The sequence below is a fragment of the Callospermophilus lateralis genome, chromosome 7 (assembly GCF_048772815.1).
Source record: "Callospermophilus lateralis isolate mCalLat2 chromosome 7, mCalLat2.hap1, whole genome shotgun sequence".
Taxonomy (NCBI): domain Eukaryota; kingdom Metazoa; phylum Chordata; class Mammalia; order Rodentia; family Sciuridae; genus Callospermophilus; species Callospermophilus lateralis.
Genome location: NC_135311.1, coordinates 49,564,561 through 49,588,116, shown reverse-complemented (window position 1 = coordinate 49,588,116; position 23,556 = coordinate 49,564,561). Strand labels below are relative to the sequence as shown.

At 32.4% G+C, this 23,556-nt stretch overlaps 1 protein-coding gene across 5 annotated transcripts in view; it reads left to right on the top strand.

Annotated features, from left to right (window-relative positions):
- The window catches only part of Col11a1 (collagen type XI alpha 1 chain), a 208,070-nt gene that overhangs the window by 135,440 nt on the left and 49,074 nt on the right, over positions 1-23,556 (top strand). For all 5 annotated transcript variants that reach the window (XM_076863343.2, XM_076863345.2, XM_076863347.1 and 2 more), the window contains 6 exons: positions 686-793; positions 1,196-1,285; positions 1,539-1,592; positions 15,368-15,475; positions 21,449-21,556; positions 22,457-22,510. In XM_076863343.2, coding sequence (XP_076719458.1) covers positions 686-793; positions 1,196-1,285; positions 1,539-1,592; positions 15,368-15,475; positions 21,449-21,556; positions 22,457-22,510 — 522 coding nt within the window. The remainder of the gene's footprint in view (positions 1-685; positions 794-1,195; positions 1,286-1,538; positions 1,593-15,367; positions 15,476-21,448; positions 21,557-22,456; positions 22,511-23,556) is intronic.

Below are 23,556 nucleotides of genomic sequence, written 5' to 3'. Positions count from 1 at the left end.
AAATTCCAAAGAGAACTACTTGAGTTTTTGAGTTCCCAGGGTCTAGGCTTATTATCAAGTAGTGATTCAGTAGAGTACCTATCAATATATCACCAATGTCTCTTTATTGTTAAACTGATTTAACACCTTATATAAAAAGGGAAATGGCATGAAACTTCTTTTTTTTTTTTTTTTTGTACTGGGGATTTAATCAGGGGCATTTGATCACTGAGCCACATTCCCAGCCCTATTTTGTATTTTTATTTGGAGACAGGGTCTCACTGATTTGCTTGCCATTGCTAAGGCTGGCTTTGAACTCAAATCCTCCTGCTTCAGTCTCCCAAGCTGCTGGGATTACAGGTGTGTACCATCATACCTGGCTTCCAAAACACTTTTTAACAATACTTGGACTGCCCGTACACTGAAGCAATTCTAGTATTAAACAAGGAAAATATCTTTTTAGACTTCATGTATTTTTTTTTCTTTTGTACCCTTGGATATCCTAACCATGATTGCAAGAAATCATTTCAGACTTTTGTCAGATATGTCACTGTCAGTGTCTGATAAGAAGTGCTCTTTAGAACAGCATGAAAATAAAGGAAAAGGATAAACTTTTGTACAAGGGAGTAAGATATGTTTTGAGTATGCATTATATTTGTCAAAAATTAAAAGAGCAAACTAATGTGGTTTTGCTTATCTAATTCAGGGACCAACAGGTGAGACTGGTCCCATAGGTGAACGTGGGCACCCTGGCCCTCCTGGTCCTCCTGGTGAGCAAGGTCTTCCTGGTGCTGCAGGAAAAGAAGGTGCAAAGGTATGACATCCTCAAGGGCTTTTCTTAGCTCCAAGCATTCATTTGCTTTTAACTGTACTGCTTACCACTTCTCCAGAGAGTCTCTCTATTTTGTTAGTATTTAAATTAATGTCAGAAAAACATGTCAGGAAGATATTTAGTATAAGGTTATTATACTTGAAGATATTACTGAATAATGGAACAATTAGCTCATTGACTATAAAACTATTGATTTATACATATAAATCCTTAAATTGAGGTATTGTTATTTCATTTTAATGTACAGGACATTCCACACAAAATTTTCATTATTAAGTAATTTTTAAGCTTTCCTGAGAGCAGGTTGGAGGTAATTACAATTTTGTTCATACAAACGTGTGTAGAAATTACTCTTTATTGATGGATTTATATTATCTTCTTTAGGGTGATCCAGGACCTCAAGGTATCTCAGGGAAAGATGGACCAGCAGGATTACGTGGTTTCCCAGGTGAACGAGGTCTTCCTGGAGCTCAGGTATGATCAACATATAAATATGTGTGTGAATGGAAGTGCTTATTACAAGCATTTTTTTTTCAGAGCTTAAATAGAATCCTGAGTATTTAAGACAACATATGTAATCACAAGCATTTGATTATCATTGTATATATGTATATATGTTTGTATCAAAAAATACTTTCTGACTTTCTCATTTTATCAATCGTACATCTCCTTCCATTTATATTTAGTTCACATTGATTCATTTTCTTTGATTTTACACTTCTCCCAGGGTGCACCTGGACTGAAAGGAGGAGAAGGTCCCCAGGGCCCACCTGGTCCAGTTGTAAGTATGATGATAATCCATAGCTACGCTCTCTATGATTGCGAATCACAGCCATTCTTTCATTACTCTCCTGCTGTGATCTCACAGGGTGTAGGAGAGAAAATAAACACATGCCAATCAAATCAGTCAATGCCTGGTTTCTACTAATTGCATGCACTAATGAGTACAGAAACAGAAGGGTTTAGATGATTGGAAAATATTTGCTTCTGCTTCTACTTCTGTCCAGAGATATAAAGAGCTATTTTGCTTCTTACCATTAGCAAAGAAATAAATCATAATTATGAAGAATAGAAACTCATGGTCATGGAAACCATGGAGAAGCTGTAATTTGAATTCTTTTTACTCCATCTTTTTTCCTCTCATTTTAAAATTAATCATAAAATAAGATTGAATTGCTTATATATTATATTTAGTCATCATTTGCTACAAAACAGGCTTAATTTGAGATTCTAAGTACTTCATAAGACTCATATTTTGTTGGTGATATAAATAAACCCCATAAACATGAAAAATACATGCCATTTTATATATGATACATATTGATTTATTTAGTCAATTTAACATTATGAAATAATTGGCAAATGAGTAAACATCAGATTTTTAATCTCTTCTTTCTGATGATCATATGTCTAAATAAACTCCTTTGAGAACCATTGAATACAGTCTTCATGTTTTTCCTCGAATTCAATTTTATTTCTGTCTGTACTCTGAAAAGCCACTGTAACAGACCAAAGGCAATATTTGGTGGCCTTTTCTCAATCTCCATCTTTTTTCATCAGTCTGATTAGTGGAAAGTTGCTTTAAATCCCTTCTTAACTACCATCCGCAGCATGTTGAAGTCATATTAGTTCCACTTCCAAATGTTTCTTTATCCCTTTTCTTCATTTCCATCACCACACTCTGTTCAGATTCCTTTTGTTTCCTCCTTGTCTCGCAATGTCTTTCTTCTTGACTCCATTTTCCTTCACTAATCAGTCAGTTTTTAAGATCAGTTCTAAATTTTAGTTTAATGCACCTCCTTACCCATGCCATTCCTTTGCTTATACCTTTCTCATGACTCTACGCTGTGCCTTGAGAAATCAAACTCCTCATGGCTACTGGGTCATCTTTCCAATTTGATTCCAATCACCGTAGCCTAATTTTCCCCCTAATTCTTCCCCTTTAAGTCTACCCAGTCTAAGGTACTGAACATCTTCTTGTTCCCCAAACCACCTTGATCTTTTCTACTTTGAGAGAGTATAATTTATACTCTCATGTTCTACTAGGAAACTGCATTTTTCTCTTTCTCCTTGGAAAAATTGCAATTATTCATAGATGTAGAAATTTCTATGGATCATTTATTAGTGAAACTCCCCCTGCCTCAGAGTTCTGACTTCTGTTTTATAAATTATATTGGAATATCATCAGTTGCCTCTTTTATTACTCTGTGAATTCCCTGTATTACTTTGCTTATGTTCACAGTACAGCACCTGGCACACAGAAATCATTCCATACCTTTCAATTTAATTATCATAAAGCCTGATATAGGAGTAAAGTCTGTATTCCATAACTAATACTGAGAACACAGCAAGCATAGCATTTTTTAGGGTGATTGACATTATTCTTAGACCTGAAGATCTATAAATCATTCAAATTGGTGAAGATTTTTTAAGGAAAAATAATATATTTCAATGAATATATTTGACTTTTCATGAAATTTATAAAATCCTATGTATAAGATTGTTTTACATCTCTCACAATTTAGTGGTGGTAATGTTAGCAGGAAAAAATAGTTGAATAAGACAAAAGTTTTTATTTGGACATAAAATCTTCAATAACTCTAATAGAATGCAATCCATTTAATCAGACTTTCAGGTTATAAGATCATCTTATTTTAGGCATAAATGTTTTTTTTAAATCAATGATCATTGTTCTAGTGAAGTCTGAATTATAACTATAAGAATTGTTTTAAAATATTTTTTTAGGACCCATGCAAATAAGCGTTTTCAGGTTTTCAAAGCAACTGAAACCAATATATATGTATGGTGCATAATAAACCCTCTGGACATATAGTTTACAGAATATTTATTAGAAATTGTCCAGTTAAATATAGAACAACATATAATATAAAAGTAAATGTGCTGTTTATTTAGTTGCCTTCAACAAATACTTACATAACAATTACTAAATACTTTTTTCTATACAATTAAAAACCACAAAAGATGTCACTTGACTCAAAATATGATAAATGGTTTTGAAGAAAAAAGTCCCACTAATGATTAAACAGCACTATCAATTGATTGGTGATTAAAAGCCTAATGACATACAAATAATAGATATTAATTCTATGGGGGGAGGGAGAGAAGAGAAATCAGTGGAAAGGCCCTTCAACTTGGCTTTACAAACAAAGCACACAAGATTACAAAAACATAAGAGAGAACACATGAGGAAAGGGATAGAGTGTTTGAGGTCGTATCTAGTTTTACTAAAGTAGGGTAAGCTTTGGGAAGAAGAAGTAAAATTTTTTTCAATTCTTGCTCGGAACTAGGTACTTAGCTAAATATTTTGCATCATGTAAAGCTAAAGCAGAAATAGAATATGGTATATGATTGCTGAGGCTCTAATATGGTAAGTGGGAGTTAATTTGAAGACTTGACATCTTTGGAGCAAGTGGATTAAATAAATAAATAATGAATAAATAAAATTTTTAGGAAAACAAGCTTTTCCCTTAGTGTAAAATATACAATGAAGATGGGAAAGGCTAGATGGTTGTAAACATTCAGGGGCTAATTTATAATACTATAGTGAGCCCTTGACCAGGCAAGTGGGGAGTCACAGCACTGTGCAGATGTCAACACAGGAAGGCAGAGTAACAGCACTTTTTTTTTTTTTTTTTTTTTTTTTTTTTTTTTTTAATTTTGGACATGGGCAGTGAGGAAAGACAAAAACCGAATGATAATGTCAGGCTTGTGTTTTTGAGGGAATGACAGTTTAATGTTGCCTTCCAAACCTAGAACCATTTTGCTTCATCTGTATCAACAACAAAGGGAAAATTCATACATAAAAATTTAAAACCTCATGGAAGTTACAAAAAATGTTTAAAGGTTTTTATCCTTTATTAGTAGAAATGTTTCTCAAATACTCACTTTGACTTAATCTTGAATAACTACTTATTCTGACAGTAAATTTTCATCCGATTTTTCAAGCATAAACCAATTAAAGCTATTCCCCAGTTGTTGGAGGAGGATGCACTGAAAAGAGAGGCAACCTTCACGGGAATGGGTTTCCAAAACTGTGGCTATGATCACAGTAAAATATGGAGGAGGGACTCAAGCTGAGGATTCCAGCCTGTAACAAGTGCCAAACAAGCCTCCATTGGCTTCAGTTATAGCAGTCATTCAGTCATGTGCATGTGGAAGTAGACTTTGAAAAAAAATTTATTCCAACTGACAGAGATTAAAGCAAAGCAAAGCAGAGCAACAACAACAATAACAACAAAAAATTGGTCTTCTAGATGCAAACTCTAACCTATCTAGAAAATTTGTTTATGTTAATTATCATTTTATAAGATTTGATAATGTGTGGTTTTATTTAAAATGAAGGAATCAGGAATGATGATTTTTCTTGGCAAAAAAAGTAACAAGTTCTGTTTTGTGATGTTAATCAAAAAGATAACAGTGGGATAGTAGAGGGAAATGTCTGATCTGTTGGGGACAGATCTAAAATTATAAGTCTTAATAGGAAAACAGCATAGGAATATTCTATAGAACTCCTTTGTTTTATAATGGGTAGGTCTGATTTTATATCAATCTCACATTAACTTTACTTTAGGATATTGGCCAAGTAATTGTAAGTACAGAAGAAATGCACAGAAACAGAGAATGTTGGAGATTTAGCAGTTACTCACATTAGGGGAAAGAAAATTAAAAATTGAAGAATTGTCTAAGGAAAAGAATGTGAGTAAAGAAGAAATGGGAAATAAAAAGGAAATAGAAAAAGAAAACAAAATATTATTGAGAGTGCATTCTTCCAACCCTTGTTTTGGGTACTATATATTCATTATATTCTTGAAAATTGACATGGTCATATTATTGCATTTCATTATTAAGGCAAATGATCTTAGACTTAGAGAAGATAATTAGATTGTATAAGTTTAAAGTCCTTTATCTGCAGATGAAATTCATGATAGCTCATTACATAAATTCCTTTCTAGATATGTAGATCTCTCACTCTGTAACATCTCTTAACTAAATTTCCCCCTCTCTTTTCCTTCCTCCCTCCTTTTTGATTACATTTTTCCAAGTTGTCCTGACATTTCTATACCCTTTTTATTTACTTTTATTTTTATTTTTTTGGTACCAGGGATTGAACTCAGAGATACTTGGCCACTGAGCCACATCCCCAGCCCTATTTTTTATTTTATTTAGAGACAGGATCTCACTGAGTTGCTTAGTGCCTTGCAGTTGATGAGGTTGGCTTTGAAATTGTGATCCTCCTGTCTTAGCCTCCCAAGCCACTGGGAATACAGGCGTGTGCCATCACACCCGACTTCCATACCCTTGTGAACAATTTTGTCTAAAATAAGAGTCAGAAGAGCTAATATTCCAGATAACTCGGCTTTAATACTCTTACAGTTTCCCTGTAACCCATTGACTGTTTGAATGATCAAAGACTAAACTGCTTAAACTATCATAGCAAAGGTTGAGTCCCTAATGATTATAGATGTTTTTCATGTGTCACAACCATGCACCCTAAACTCTGTATCCTATCTATGTTTTCTAATCCATAGAAAGCGAATACAATATTTGTAATCATCCATCTATCTCTGTGTCCATCTGTTTATTCACCTATGAATATATTTTGCACCTGTTCTCTTTATTCATAATTCATTCAGAAATAAACAGAGACCAGAGAATTTGCATCACACTGTTATCACATTCTCTCACACTGGGCTTACTAAGCTCTGCCTGGTATACATGGAATGCCATCGTCTTGTGTTCAGAAAGAAGGTGAAGCATAAAGACATGCCTAAAGACATGTCTAAAGAATATGCTTGAGAATATGGGAGATTGCTTTAGACAGGATCCTATCTGTAAATATCCTCAGAAGAAATCTCTTGATAATCATAACTTTAAAAGTATTCATTTTAAGTCTGCTTTTATAGAATTATTTTATTTTTGAGTGGTTTCTTGTATAACTATTTTTCTTTCAGTTGTTATGAATTGTGAAATGCAGAATTTCCTTCTTCCTTTGGCTTGCAAAAATCATGGAGTCAAAATTAAATCTCAATAGGGAAGATGATGCCTTATTATCATTTTTCTAATCTTTTGAAATACTTATTATAAAAAGTACAAATTGTGTACATATTTTAATATTATTTATTATGTTTTATTTTTATTATTTTTTAACTTCTGGATAAGATCCATTAAATTGACTTTATAACTCATCAATGGATCATGGCCTACAGAGGGAAAATCGCTTGTCTGTAGGCATGTTTAGATTGTTAATATTTTTAGCTTCATATAAAGCCAATAAAATGTTATTTGCTTACCTGTCTTTCATGCTTACCTGTTTTTTACTTATATCCTCTTATATATTATGTATTCTCTGTAAACTACTATAATTTTTTTTCTTTTGGAATGACAATATATCTGAATATACCATCTATTAAGATGAAGTTATACAGACTTTTCCTACAAAGAACTTATGTTTTACTGAGGATGACAGATAAGAAAAAAAATAATAAGTATTAAGTGATAAACTAAAAGGCCAGAGAGACAAAATTGAAAATAATGCTTTTTGTCTAAAAGAATTATGTTGGAGTTGGAGCTATAAATAAAAAAAATCAGTTTTATCTATGAAAAATAATTTTTGTGTGTGCTGAATTTAGTCTTGAAGTTCTCATTGCTGTTTTGGTCCTGTTAGGAAAGAACAGGTATTTTAAGACTATGGTTTTCTAAAAGATTTTGCTACTAGGAGTAAATGTATATTGAGAAACAGTTCATAGTTCTTGCACTTAAAAAAAATTGCCAACAGAGTTCTGTTACTTTGTTCTTTTTAAGTCAAGTCAAAATCAAGTGCTCACTATATGCATGATGTTGTATCCAAGAACTGGTCATAGATGCCAGTCAAAGCCTAGGCAGGACTACTGATCACAGGAGTTTAAGCACGTAGTAGGTGACTTGTTACACACAAGAAACAAAAAGCACCAAGGAGTGAAGAATGAGAGAGGCAGGCAGTGCAGCACTTTCCTGCATATTGAAGATAAACTGGGGAAATATTTTGTATGTATATAAACATGCCATATGTGCAGATATGACAGGTACAAATTCTCAGCTTTAACTTACCCCCTCTATTTTCCTAAAGGAAAATCAGGAGAACGTTTTCCCTAAGTAATGTTTTCTCTGTATCTTATGATATGAAATCATCTCTTTACAACAGTTTTTTTTCTTTAAAAATATGACTAAAACAAATATGATAGGGTGGTTGGTAAAGCCTTTTATCTTTATATTTCTTTCCTTCTCCTGGGAGTGTTAGGATTCAATATGGGGAGAATATATTAAACAAATAGCTGCTAAAGGGTAAGTGTTCAGTATTTCTCAACTGAAATACTGTGATAGCCATTTCCTATAACTTCTCTTTCATGGTTTCCCCCCGAAGATTCTAAATCTGTTATATTCTTCATATGCTATTATTTCATCTTGGTGTCTTCTCTTCTTTAAGAGCTTACATTTATTTCCTTTCATAATTACTATTTCTCTTCATTTTTCCCCCCTGCATCCTGTTCCTGGGAACCTTCTTTGCACTGACAAGGGAATAGACAAGGTTTCAGAAGGATGGCACCTCCTGGCTTATTGGGTCATATATGGTACTTTTTATGATAAAGCATACCTTCTTGTGGCCATAACATTGTGGCCCAGATTGATCTCAGTAAGCCATTCTCACATTCAGCTACGGATGAGAGACAGGTAGAGCCAGGGTTGGAGACCAATGACCAAAGGTTGCATAACTGCATGACTTTGATCATTCAGAATTTATGCTTTAATTTCTAATAATGTTTGATATCTCATCTAAATTTTTGGCCTGTGTGATCTAAAATATATCATTTGAAGAGTAGAATTATATCATACTAGTCTTGCCATGAAGGTCAATTTGGCCTTAAAATTGACCTACTTGAATAGCTCTGTATTACAAGAACTTCTTATAGAAGCATCTTATGTTTATGCTTCTATTCTCCCCATAGTAGATACATGCTAAGTGAATGCTAATGAGATCATTTGTCTGTTTATCAGTTTCATTTACTTTACAGATGCTCCTCAGAATATGAAATACACATATAAAATAACTGATAAAATATCTATACTATATTAGTGTTTCCCTCTGTTTAAAGCATTTGAAAAACAGCCCCTGTTTTCACTGCCCCAAGAATGTAGAATGATGTTATTGTTGCTTGTTTTGTTGTCATTGTGAGGAAGAAAAGACTGAAAATTTAGAGAGGAGGTTGCAGAAGGAACTAAAACTAACAATCTACTTAAAAAAGGAACTAAATATAGATATTTAAATTCCTCTTTTTTGAAAGCGTGATCACTTTTTATTTGAAAATGAGAAAAAAAAATCCTAAGTTTTCCATAGTGGTTATTATTGAGTACTCAAATATAATGATACTGTCATTATAATATGTGTAATTCAATACATATTAAATTATTGCCTTTACAAAAGGTTTTTGAAAATATTTTTCAGGTTTACAACATGATGTTATGGGATACATTTAAATAGTGAAATTATTACTATAATAAATCGAGTAACTTTCTATCACAGTTACTTTTTTATGACAAGAGCAGCTGAAATCTACTTATTTAACCTCAATGCATAGTACAGTGCCCTTTTATTAACTTGAGTCCTCATGCTGGGCAGTAGATCTCTTCACTTGTATATCTTACATATTTCCTTTTAGCTCCTGTATGAAAATGCCACATCATAAAAATAGTGCAGATATTTAGACCTTAGCAAGGTCATGTAAATAGAACTTTTAAATTGTCATGTGTCCATTGGTATTTATATCACAAATTAGGAAACTGATATTTCTCTAGATTTTAACCTTTCTTGAAAATTCTTTCCAGTTTAATACTTTTAATATGTAAAATAATCATCATCGCTCTAGGGGCAAACACAAAAACAGTTTAATGCTGTGTGGAGAAAGTTCCCCCTCCCCCACCTTACTTTAACAATACCATATTACTTCTTGGATCTTAGTTATCTCTTCTATAAAATTTTACATATACAATTATTTGAGATTATATAATTATTTAAAAATATATAGATGCTTATGTATAGTTTTCCAACATCTGTTGCATTCATACTTTAAGACAAGAATTGTTCAAAGAATTTCAGGTGTTATCAACATATTAAATATCACACAAGCCTCATGATTGGCTGTGTCCCTAATTTATTGGTTAGCAAATGACTTTTAGAGAATTTGCTCAAGATCAGAAAGTTAGTGCTGTGACTCTGGAACAGAAAAGATTGCACATTCAATTGATACACTTACTTAGGGCCTGCTGTATTCCAAGTGCTCTACTCCAAGTGCTGGAATCATTGACAGAAATACGCAGAAGTTTCTACCTTTGTGGTTCTGATCATTGTGACTTTAACCTGTATTTAAATCTAAACATACATCTTAGACATAATTTTTCATTTATTGCACAGTTGTAAAGCTTCTTATTAACTGTACAGCAATGCAAAAATTTTATCATTATACATGTCTACTCTTTATGAAACATAATTCATTTACAGTGCAGGTTTCTCAAGGGCTGGTGGTACCTATTGTAATATATTTTGTATCTCCAGTAAGTGTCACTAGAGAGTGGATCCTCAGTATGTTTTTTATTGAATATGTAAACTGGACCCTCTTTTAATATTGGATTTAAACTTCAATTTATAAAAAGAGACAGAACTTCTCCAGTGGTTCAATTGAGATTAAAGGATTCATAAGTCTTATTCTTTTAAAGTTGGCTTGGGAATATTTAAGATTTGCAAATTTTCTATGTATCACTTGCTTAATCAGTAGGTACCATCAGAGATTTTCACTTTTCATTTATTTATGTATAAAATAAAATCACTGCAGAGCATGCTGTTATTACAAATATCTAGGCTTATAGAATATTTGAAATAACTAGTAGGAAAGGAAATTGAAATTGTACTTTGGGGCACAAATATACATTTTAAAAGTCTCTTCTTGTTTTCATCATTTGTTTCAAAGTTTATGAGCTGTGACAAGATCATGAACAATATTTTAACTACAAAGAGGTAATATATTTTTGTTATTAATTTTAATGCAGGTTTCACAGAAAGATGGTAATCTGAAATTTAATCTTATGAATGCTTCAAGGGAGAAATTAAAATAGTTATGCTTTGTAATAAAAGCATAAAATATCTACAAACTATACAAACTTGCATAGATTCAAATCGGCATTTCAACTATACTTGAGACACATTAATGCAATTATTTGAAATAGCTTGATTAACCTTAAATATTAAAGATACCTCATTGTTAATTTAATATGCATTCTTTTTTAAAGAAAGAGCCATAAATTATTTCCTTGTGACATATCAATCATAATGCATCAAGTTAAGGCAGCATGTATTTCTTTTAATTCCAGTACCACATCTTTTTAGGGAAAACACACAATCAACTCTGTTATTCTGCAAGTTTTTAAATTTCTGTTGATTAGCAAGAGAGCTTTTTAAAAAAATCTAGCAGGTGAGCTTTTATAAAAATATAAATGCATATCACTGATTTAATTATGTTCCATATTTATTGCTATTGTTTCTATTATTTAATGTACATAGTACATATTTTACTTTTTGGTAATATCAAAGAAGAGAGTGGGGATATTTTTTAAAAGGAAATTTAGTGTCGACTGCTATGCTGATTTATTTAGAAAATAATTGTAGCAAAACTGAAATACTATATGTAAGGAATACTTAAAAGTATTTTTCTTTTCTAATTCTTAGGGAAATACTGTTTTTTGGTTAAAAGGTTTTTTACTTGTGACTAAAGAATGGCTGGAATTTTTTTGATAGTAAAGGAAAATACCAAGACTTCTCACATCAGGAGATAGTGTAACCAAATATTCAGAGATAAATTGGACATACTGTGTAAGTAACAGTGAGAAGTGTAATACTAGAAAAAAATACTTTTCACCTGGAATTCTAAAACATAAAGTAAAAACACTCTTAAGTATTTGTGTATGAATGTTTTTATGGAAAGATCAGGATAAATATACTCTGAAGAAGGTGTATTTACTCAAGTAATTTTAAACTCAGCATCAATAAGAGAAAGATTTAATTTTTCAGATCAGGGCAGCAATGTGATAAAAGAGCCTCATGGTGTCTTAGGTAAAAGGTTTGTTGAGTAGTTAGCCAAGCTTAAAACAGTTCCTTGGTGGTCTTGAAAATGGAGAAGAACTATTTGGGTAAAGGAAAGCACTTTTATCCATTGAAAGTGTTTATAACCAATTTGAACTTTAAGGAAGAAGTGGCCTTAAATGGCTCTATTTCTTCTACTTATCAAAATTTAACACAATACGTACGGGTTATATGGGTACAAAGAGAGTCAGGGAAAAAAATGTTCCCCATTTATAAAGTCCTTAGTAGGTTATTTTGAATTATACATGACAATAGGATTCATGTTGACATAATTATAAAAGCATGAGATATAATTCACTCTAATTCAGTCCCTAATACTTCCTCTTTCACTTTCCTCCTTCCTCCCCTGTTCCCTTCCCTCTACTGGTCTTTCTGCTACTTACTTAGTGTCTTGTGGATGTACATGGTGATGAGATTCACTGTGGTATGTTAAAATACCTTACATATGAAAAGTACTTTGCACAGTTATTGTTACATTTTAGGCTTGAAAATCAGAAAATAGCAAATTTTCTTTACATAATCATCTTCTTTCTAGTAATCCTCTTTATCTTTCCATTCTCACAGTTGTCCACCCCCATAGCCTGTGGTGATACCATAAAACAACAGAAATGAGAGAAAATAATATTTATTGGATTACTTGGGTAGACTTTCAACATTGGGGTTTAGACAGGATTAAAAACCTAATGATTTTATGCCTTGATTTATCAGAACTGCATCTCTTTTTGTATAATCAATTACAAATAAAATATCTCATCACTTATATAGGATGCATATTTTATCTTTGAAAAAAAAACAATGGGTGGTAATCCTTTCCTGAGGTTTACAAGTGGAATATTAAAATAAAAGATGTCATACCTTGTAGGTACATTGATCAGTTTTTCTGATAGTGAGAATTTATCTTAAGGGGTTGTCAATTGTAACCTGAATGAAACAGAATAACCCTTGTTGCATTATATATTGTATTTTGTTGATGTATTTCTATTACCAACAAAGGAGTATATTACCAACAAAGGAGTATTTTTATTACTGAAACCTTTCTCTCATTTTATTAATTCAGGGAATATCTGTGCATCTCACTGCTCCTCCCAATTCCTCCCTTTTCCCTGTCTCTGTTTGGTTTCCCCTCTAATAATTAGCAGCATATCTTTGAGCTATTTTTCATTTAGAGGTGCACTTCTTGACACTGAAACACTCCAAAGACTCTGCCATCATTATTTCTCTTCTGCACTGGCCTCTGCAGTCACTCATCAGAACTATGCCACTTGACTTAACAGATAAGCCACTTCTTCAAAAAATTATTTTATTATTATGAAATTAAAATAATATAGATTGATAGCACTTCAGAAGTTTATTACTTGAAAAATGCTAACTTATGTTTTACCTTGTAACTGTGTATGCATTTTTAGTATTTGGGATACTTGATTGGTAAATATGTACTATTTACACAATTTTTTCATTATTATGCAATATGAAGACTATTTTCTAGATTTGTCTTTGTACATGTACTTAGAGCTCAGAAATGTCATTATTTATTTAAGTCCACATCTAATTTCATAATTTCTTTAACCATAGTTTGGCAAAGTTTCTCCAATTATTTCTGCATCCCCATGTTTAAGTTACTCCATAGTAATGATAGTGGTTCAATTAGTCATAAATCAACAGAAATGAGAGAAAATAATATTTCATGGATTACCCTATCTCCTATAAATCTGTATCCCTTTCATTTATTTTATTTAATTGCTATATTCAGACAACTGGCTAGATAAAAGTACTGTATGTAGCTTGTGAATTTATTTAGAAAAATAAAGTCAGGAAATTAAGAAGTAAATTTACTTGTAATCTTTTTGTAATCAATGAGGACTTGGTGAAATTGAGTGGGTGCTGAATTTAAGGACATTCCCCAATAATGGTCCTTGGAAATTATTGATGTCCTCATCAGAGAGCAGCAGTGTGTGTGGGGGGGTCCTATGGAGAGAGCACTGAACAGAGTCCAATGTCGGAGTTCCCTCAACAACTATGTAATCATGAGGAACTCTTGGAGCCTCAGGTTCTTCATCTTTAAAGCTCAGATGCTGCCATTGCAGGATCAATTCCCTCAGATTTTGGAGAGAATAAAATGACAAAGTGAAACAAAATAATTTGTAAATTTTAAAGCATATGGAAATATGAATCATTGGTTACTATTTTCCTTATTGCCATCTGTAATTAATTACTTATATAATAAAATATAAATTAGAATAAATTCAGTAATTCAAATTTATATAATAGAATGATTTCCACAGTAGGGGAAGTATAGCACTAACAAATAAGTGTTAAATAATGTTTTTCCAGGTTTTATAAATAATTGATTATGAATTTTAAAATGAAATTATATAAAGATACTAATTATTAGGTAAAGGTACTATATTATCTCATGGAACGAATGAGCCCATTTCCCCATTTTATTCAATTATAAAATAATCTGATAAATTATAACAATCACCCATCTAAGAATCTCATCCAAAGGTAAAATACTATTATATTAAATAAAAATAAAAATAGAAAGTATATAATACTTAAGCTTTACATAACTTAGCAAATATTTTTAAATTTCTTTTATCCTTCACTACTTAATTTTTTCATAAATTGTTGAAACAGAATATGAAAACTATAAGGTTATTTTTTAAAAATTTTACATATGAGATATTTTCAAAGCAAATTAGTTTTTAAAAATGTGGTATCTTTCTTAGTCAGTTTCACAAACCTAATCAGATGTGAATTAATAAGGCCCAATGTTTTCTAGAGAATTCTATGATAAGTTTAAGGCCTTCTTCTCCAGGAAAAAATTGTAAACTTTGGTATAGTGATTATCAAACTTTTCTATGTAAAAGTTGTACTTGAAAATATTTTAAGACATTTTTTGAAGGCAATTTTTAGAATTAGAAATTCTAATTTAGCAAGTTTGGAGTGAAATTCTAAAGTCACTTCAAGAAATAATAGTGTAAGGAGTGGATTCTGCCAATTTTTTATAATATACACAAAGAAAGCTTATGAGAGATTACATTGGATAGATATTTTATAGAGCATTGTACACAATTGCAAACACAAATTTAAAAAGCTAGCATCCATAAAACAGTAAATACATATATAATTTTGAAGTGGTTGTTTATCTCATTAGTCTTTCCTAAAGTCAACAACTGAATATTGGAACAAGAAATTCGTCTCCTGAATAGTGGATACAGCTGTTCATATTTGAGATCTTAAATTTTTCTAAAAGTTCTTTGTATATTTTTTACTGGACTGTAAAATGCCATTGTTACCTAAGTGACTTAAGGCAGTAATATTTTTATTTCCATTAATAACAAAATAATTATTTTCCTCTGTTCTAGGGCTCACCAGGAGAACGTGGATCAGCAGGTACTGCTGGCCCAATTGGTTTGCCAGGGCGTCCGGGACCCCAAGGGCCCCCTGGTCCAGCTGGAGAAAAGGGTGCTCCTGTAAGTAATGTTGAGGAGAAAATACATTAAAATACTACCTTGCACAAGTTATTGCTTTTTATTCAAGAATATTAGCTCTTCCTACCTGACTGTACTCTTCCTGTATATGTGCCTGGCATATCAAGACACCTCCTTTTATATTTATAATAGAGGAAATTTCAAATTCAATTAAATGAGGTGACATTTTCCCACACTTTATGAAACCCTAATATCTGTGAGTGAGTTGGATATTATTAAGTAAAAATCTTCTCATTTTGCTCCTTTTTAAAAATAAAATTGGGAGTTTTGATTAAAACTAAACCTTGCTGCTTTTTATTAGAAAAGTATGAACTTTTCACACCTGTTATGATACAACTTCAGTTTCAGTCATTTCTATAATCCATAAATGAATCCCATAGAAAGTGGCTGTATATTTGTAATTTGAGTTTTGATCTCAACTGAGTGAGATGCAAGAACTCTGACCAATTATTCAGGGTATATTTATGGTTTTAAAATTTGATATTTTAGTGATGAAGGACTTGTGGTTTAATTTATGTTTTTTTTTCTACTTTACTTTTTTCCAGCTTTTGATTTAATCATATTTTTTTGAAAGAGCATTCTCATTTTCAAGATTAAAATACAGCCTATTTCAGTAAATGTAGATGAAAGGTGCTGGCTAAGATCTCTCAAAATATAAGTTTAATGCATTTGTATACCTGTAAGTCTCGACATCCACAATTCAATTATAGTTAATCCTCAGCTCTAGCAAATATATTGCATTTATTGTCCACATATTTTCTCTCATTACTCTGTGATATTATTCAGAGTTTCTGACTAGGTGCTGCTGTAAGATAATATCACAGACTGGGGAGTTCATAATGAACAGAATTTGGATAGCTTCATGGTTCTACAGGCTGGGAAGCGCAAGATCAAGGGGCCACATTTCACAAGAGCATCCATCCTACATCATCACACAACAAAGAGAGTTTGACAGAGAGTAAAGGGGGACTGAACTCCCTTTTATAGTAAACCTAACCCTGTGATAATGAATCCTCCCCTGTGACAACATTGATTCCTTCACTCCACCCTCATGACACAATTATCTCTTGTTGGGCCCTACCTTTCAACATGGTGGCACTAGGATCAGCTTTCCATCACATGCTTTATTGGCAAACATTTGAATCATAGCAGTTTCAAAATAAAGCAGTTTTTTTTCCCTTTCTCTTTTGCTTTGCTTTCCTCTTATTTCCTTTTCATTCTTTATTTTCTTTCATCCATTCATTTATTCATTCATTCGTTTCTTCCTTCCTTTTTTATTTTGATCCCTGTAATCCAGAATAATAAAAACCAGAAACATTTAATAACACCTGTGTTTAGAATTATGGGGTGGCAGAAAAAGCTTTTCTAATATATGCTGAGAAATTTTCTTTAAGCCTTACATTTTAGAATTGTCTCTGCATGGAGGAGATAAAAAAAAGAAACAGATTCAAGCCCTTTGATAAAAGTTCATTGAGAAATCTAGGTCACACATATCTTGGCATAATACAGTAAAGAATGCAGCTTTGGGATGTTCATTCCATTTTCTTTTATTCAACAAATAGCTATTGAGAAAAACTAACCACTAGACACTGTGTTAGGTAGTATTTTTTTTTTTTTTTAGGGAGGTGTCTGTTTAGGGACAGTAACAGAAAGTAATTCCAAAATGTTAGGTTAAAGGACCCATAAATATTCATGCAAACATGCAAAGAACTAGTAAAAAATGTTGGAAATATTGACCAAAAGGTTAAATGCATCCCTTATATTCCTTCCTTTTTCCAAATATAAGTTTTGTTTTTTAACTACCACTCAGTGACTTTTGTTATAAAAATGTTATGTAATTATCAGTAGGTGTAGACTTTCATGACAAAATGACAACATGGGTGATATAGAAGTCAAGCACATTCCCACTCACCCAGCATCTTGGAAAGGAAGAAAGTGGAAAACAAGAGCCATGCATATCCACATGACCCACTTGGCAATAACTATGTCCCAATCAGCATCCCTTAATTATCAGATTAGAAACTCACTCAGGTGGGCTAGAGAATGGTGCTAAAAACCTCTTCCAACTTACTGCATTGGTAGAAATATTTTGATAGGGATACTGATCCTTAGACCTATAACTGCATTGGGAGGTTATTACACATAAGAATACAGATAGGAAACTGAATTGTTTGTCTTCGCGAAAACCAGCTGTAGAAATAAAGGGAAGCTAGATTTAAAACACAGTGAAGTTACTGCATTAACCATAAATGAATTATATCCTAGGAGTTAGAAGTTTTGGAAAAAATTGCTCCAAGTACTTATTACAGTATCAAGCATATATATATGAAATTGCAGAGAAAAGGGTAAGGGCCAGGACTGTAAATCTATGACCCATTTAGAATAAGAGCAATATTTAAAACCATAATATTAGATTACCTTATGAGGCAATGTTAAGAGAGAATAACAGAGAATTCATTCTATGGAGAATAATAATGGATGTTAGTTGTAAAAGGATTCAGTAAGAGATAGAGTAAAACATCCATGAGTGATAAGAAAAAAAAAATGTGTGTATACATATCTCCAGAGGCATGCCATCAAATAGGCCCTGAGAGAAGAGTTTCTTTTTGTTCAGTGCTTTAAAAGGTAAAGAATACTGAAAATAAAAAGAGCAAACAGAGGTACTGGGATTTGACCCATTGGACATTATGACCTTATTGTAAATGCAGTGGAGTTCAAGGAGAAAGTGGATTCAAGAGACTTGGAGTCAGTGCATGTGGATCACCTCAAGAAAGCTATGTAGCAATATGTAGGGTGAGCAGCAAATAGAAGTATTAGTAGGACTGAATGCATTGGCTCCTCTTGTTATTGTTTTGTACACACATTTACCTCCTTCACTAGTAATAAGAAAAGAGTCAACTTAAAATTTAGGAAATTGAAGAAGTCAGAGCAGAAAAAGACTACCAGCCTAAAGCTGATCAGAACTGGGATGTGCATTCATCGCTATCATTTATTTAATTCATGATTTCTGCCTAACATTAGAACTTCTTGGCCACAGGAAATCAAAGAGCTGAAACTCCAAACCTTGGTTCTTGTGTTCCAATGAAAGAAAATTTAAAGTCGGACACCAAAAATCATCAAGAGACATTTATTATATGTGAAAGTAAAGTAGAAGCATAGTGAGGCTTAAAAGCAGAGAGCACTCTCAAAAGAGAGAGTAGGCTGTTTTCAAGCAGAGAATGACAAAGGAGACAACCTTGTCTCCAAGTTTATTACTGATAGATGTTTACCAGGATAACTGGGGACCACCTTCTCTACTCTTTGCTAATCAGGCATTCAATCCCTCCTTCACATTGGGAGGTGGAGTTTGTGACCTTAGTTGGTTTTCTCCGGAACTATCATGGTGGCCATCCTATTTAGGGGGGCTTCATCTACAAGTCAATCCCATGTTAATGTGGGCACTGGGGTCAATAGCTGGTCAGAAGTTACCTTATTGTGTCTGCACTGCTAAAAGAATATTCCTTGCAGAGAGTTAAAGACACTTAGAGCCATAATTCCTAGCTTCACATCAATATCAATGGAGTCTGTCAAGAGTTAGTCCCATTAATCCATATGTTTTGATGTATTTTCCCATTAGGTCCTTTGTTTTTGCTTATTTTTTTTTTTAATGAATTAACTTTGCTTTCTTCTCTAATTTGGAAGCAGTTTAAAAAACCCTAACGTAATTTAAAGAACACTTGTGACCTTGCCTGCATTTCACTGCTCATTGCTAGCTACTATCTAACACTGTTTCCTCATTTCTGAAAAGAAGATAATCACAGTATTTTGTGAGGATTAGGTGAAATTATTGTTTTAAAGCATTTTCCAGAAATTGATATGTTTTTAGTAAATAATCATCATTATTTACACCAGAACTTTTATAGAGCAGAGTGAAATAATGATCTCAAAATACATACATAAATTAACATTTGAGTAAGTAGAGATGGATTTTGCAAATTGTGATTAAAGTTGAGGATGTGCATATAGGTTAAATATAAGACCAGGCCAATTACAGGGCCTGAAGGAGTGCAACTCACTGTCGGTTTTTAAGGTAAGATTTAGTATTTAATGTAACCAGAGGGGTATTAGTGGTGAAATAAAGACTGACTCTTAAGGATAAATGGATGTTCCAGTAGTTGTGTAGGTGTCAGTCTAAGAGATGCATAAGGAGGAGAAGTGATGTCATTATGAGGAACTGTGAGTGGAAAATCTAAATTTAGAGTGCCATAGATTGCGGAAGGATTTTTCTCAACTTCACACAGACCAGGAACAGAAGAAATAGATAGCAAGTGACTCCAGGCTGGAAATTACATGTGCTATCATGAAGGCAGATGAGGATAAATTCATCTTAATTTGCAGTCGCCCTTGTACAAAACAATTAACTTTACGAGTTAAAGTTAGCAGGAGAATCCAAATTAAAAGGAAATATCTAACTTGGCTTTTGAGTGTGAAGTAGTGAAGTTTAGTAAAAGCAACACAGCACATTTTATGAGTATAGATAGGTTTGAACTATAATATTTTATTGAGGGATTTTTTAAAAAAAAAGTCTTCAGAATGATGTGAGAAGTATGTTCTATAATAAGTTTGTCACACATTTTGAAAACAAAAACATATTTAAAAAGTATCAACAAGTTACCTTTGTTTAATAGTTATTTTATTTTAGTTGGCATTAATTAATTAATTAGATATGGTTGCATCAGAAGTAGAAGCCACCAGTAAGCTTGGTCTTTCTCTTAGGAACAGCAACAAGTAATTGACCTAAGAAATTATGTAATATGATCTGATTCTCTGGTTACAATGTAGAGCATGGTTTGAAAGGAAGTAAAAATGAATGTAGGGGAAAGCAGTGAGTTATTTCAGTAATTTAGACCAAGGACACTGGTACTTAGAATTCAAGAGTCAATGACAGAGATAAAATGGAGAATAGATAACTAGGAGGGCTGGTAGTACAGCTCAGTGGTATAGTGTTTGCTAACATGCAAGGCACCAAGTTTGATCCCCAGCACTGGGTGGGACTAACTGGGAGACAAAGCAGATAAAAGTCAGTATAAAGGGCAAGAGATGGATGGTGGGGGAAGTTTGGAGAGGTGGGCAATGTGAAGGCTGGACCTAATAACCTGTAGATGGCCAGCTGATATAAAAAAAGAAAAGGGAATCACTGAATACAATTGAGAATACAGTGTTATGCAAAACCTATGAAAGTTTGACTTTTAGGAAGTAAAATATTTTAAATTCTGAAAGGATGTTTTCTGGAAAGCAGAGGTAGTTTTTATTATTAAGACTTTTTTTAAAAAATTACACATTGCTTGTAAATAAATGTCCCTGTCAAAAACAAACAAAAATAAAAATAGGAAAAACTACCACCCTTGTCGTTTTGAATTAGGAAAAGTAGCAATGAATTAAAATACCAAAATCCAGAAAATCCATGACAGGTGTGTTAAAATAGGAAAGAGTTACATCTAAAGCCTATTGTGAAGTTGGACATAGAAGGAAGTGGATTTTATGATTTTTTTTAAAGCCTTATATCTTCTGTATAGCTACTTCAGTGACACTAAAGAAGAGTTGAGGTTCAGCAAGTTTTCACAAACATCAGGCATCGGATCCGACTTGCCAGTACTTACTTAGAACCTATGTGTCTGAGAGAAAAATTTCTCAGTTGAATCATAATTACTTCTGTGGACCATTGCTTAGATTCATAAATAATTTAAAAGACTAAGTCATAAAACGATATAGGGATCTTTTATGTATGTTATCATTTGCTGCTTGAAATTTTTTTTTCCTTAGAAACATTAAACAATTTCCTTGTCAAGTATAGGAACTAGGTTATATCTAGATTATATATATATAAATTGTAACTGCACTTAAAAATTGTAGCATAAAGCTAGTTGTTAGGTTTGTTAACAACAAATTAATGATTTGTTTGATTTTTCAATACAGGGAGAAAAAGGTCCCCAAGGCCCTGCAGGGAGAGATGGAGTACAGGGCCCCGTGGGTCTCCCAGGACCTGCTGGTCCGGCTGGCTCCCCTGGTGAAGATGGAGACAAGGTCAGTGTCCAATATTTTATACAACGTGTTTGAAAGGTTAATTTTTTTCTCAAATATTTTATAATTAGTCTAAGATTGGATGACAGGTGGAAGGTGATCTTTATCAAACTTTACCATACCTTCCACATGTTGGAAAGTTTTATTTTAGAGGTTGAAAGCTAGTATATCTTCCATAAAACAGTATGTGGGATACAAATAGGAAAATGAAATAAGAGGAAAGTAACAGTAAGTAAAAATAGTAGATGCCAACTAATATTTATCTTAAAAAATTTTTCTGAAATGAATGTAAAATAAAAATAAATACCTGCATATATTTAGCACTTGCATCTTAGATATTATATAATAAGACTTAAGAATGAGTTATATACTGAATTGACAATTATATGCTCTCTTACTAATATAAGTATATAATATATAAGTAAAGACTTTAAGCATTTTATTCCAAATGCAAAGTTGTGTTTGAATTTAATAGATTTTCTAATATTATTCTAAAATGCTATAGAAAATTTGTGAAACAGCACATATTCAAAATGTGCATTATCTTACTATTTGAAAAACTAGGATTAAAGCACTTTTTGATTAATGCAGGGTTATTTGTCTCTACACCAATGTGTTTCCATTATCATTTTACAGTGGGATATTTGAGACAAAATCAATTTTTTAAATTCTAAATCCAGTTGCAATATTTCTCCATGTTAATCTGACTTTTTGTCTATATGTTTGTCAAAACTACAAAGCTAAACACACAGATCCCAGGATTATACATCTTAAAACAGTGATGTTAAATGCTAACATGGAATTGTGTTAAAGATAAAATGTAATAATTCAATGATAATGATAACAATGCAACGCAAGTTACCATGTTACAAATAAACTTTCACTTAACTCTCTCAAATACAGGGTGAAATTGGTGAACCAGGACAGAAAGGCAGCAAGGGGGACAAAGGAGAAAACGTGAGTTTCCAGCTGCTTATTTCCAGCATCATTCATTTAACAGCTTTTACTGTTTACCATGGATAGTTTCCCATAATACTATTTACTTACCTAGCCAAATGTTTATAATATCAATACTTTATTACCTTTGTGTTATATCATTCCATAATGCTGTACAATTCTGTGAGGTCTTCTGCTTATGTCATTAAGTCCAGTATGATATTTGTAGGTTATTTTCAAACTCCACTCTAGCAATGAAAGAGTACTGTAATGCAATAGCCAGCCTGCTTTTCCATGTGGGAAATACTATGCAAACATATGCCAAATTAAATACCATTCCTGTGGTCTTTACCTGTATATAAATTGATAAATCTGTTTCCATATATTCTAAGTGCTTATTTTGGAATATTTTTCTTAACAAATCTTGAAGCTGGTGAAAGAATTTCTGTTGTGTAGCCAAATGGTGTGTTCATTCTTGCCTCTCAGGCTTTTCTTACTCACTGTTTACCAGTTTAAACCCTATTTGAATTATATTTTTTAAAATTTCCCTTCTTCTTAGATTAAGTAAGGTAAGTGATAATATCTCATGTACTTTCCCTCTGCATTTATTCATTAATTCATGCTCTTTAAAGAGCATCTACAGACATTTAGTTCTTATTTTCCTCTTTTTCTTTCTTTAAGTGTTCCATATTCTGCAATAAGAAGGCAAGGTGGGGAAGTACAAAGTAATGTTCTACATTTGTTATTTTTTCAACTAGTATAGAAGTTTACATAACATTCTAGAAATTATATTCTATTAAGCCACGACTCTGTCCTGTGACCCATTTATCATCCTGATGCTTTTCATGTTTCAGTTATTGCATACCTTAAAACATAACTTCGAACAAAGTTTTTTTTTTCTTTTTAGAATTGATTCTTAAACTGAATAGTCACCAAAATCCAGTGTGATGAATGGTCCTAACTAAAGAGAATAATTTGTATCAAAACAAGAAGCAGCTTTCAGATAATGCAATATTTAACCCATCGTTAGTCCTTCATGTATTTCTATATCAGGAGAACACAACCTT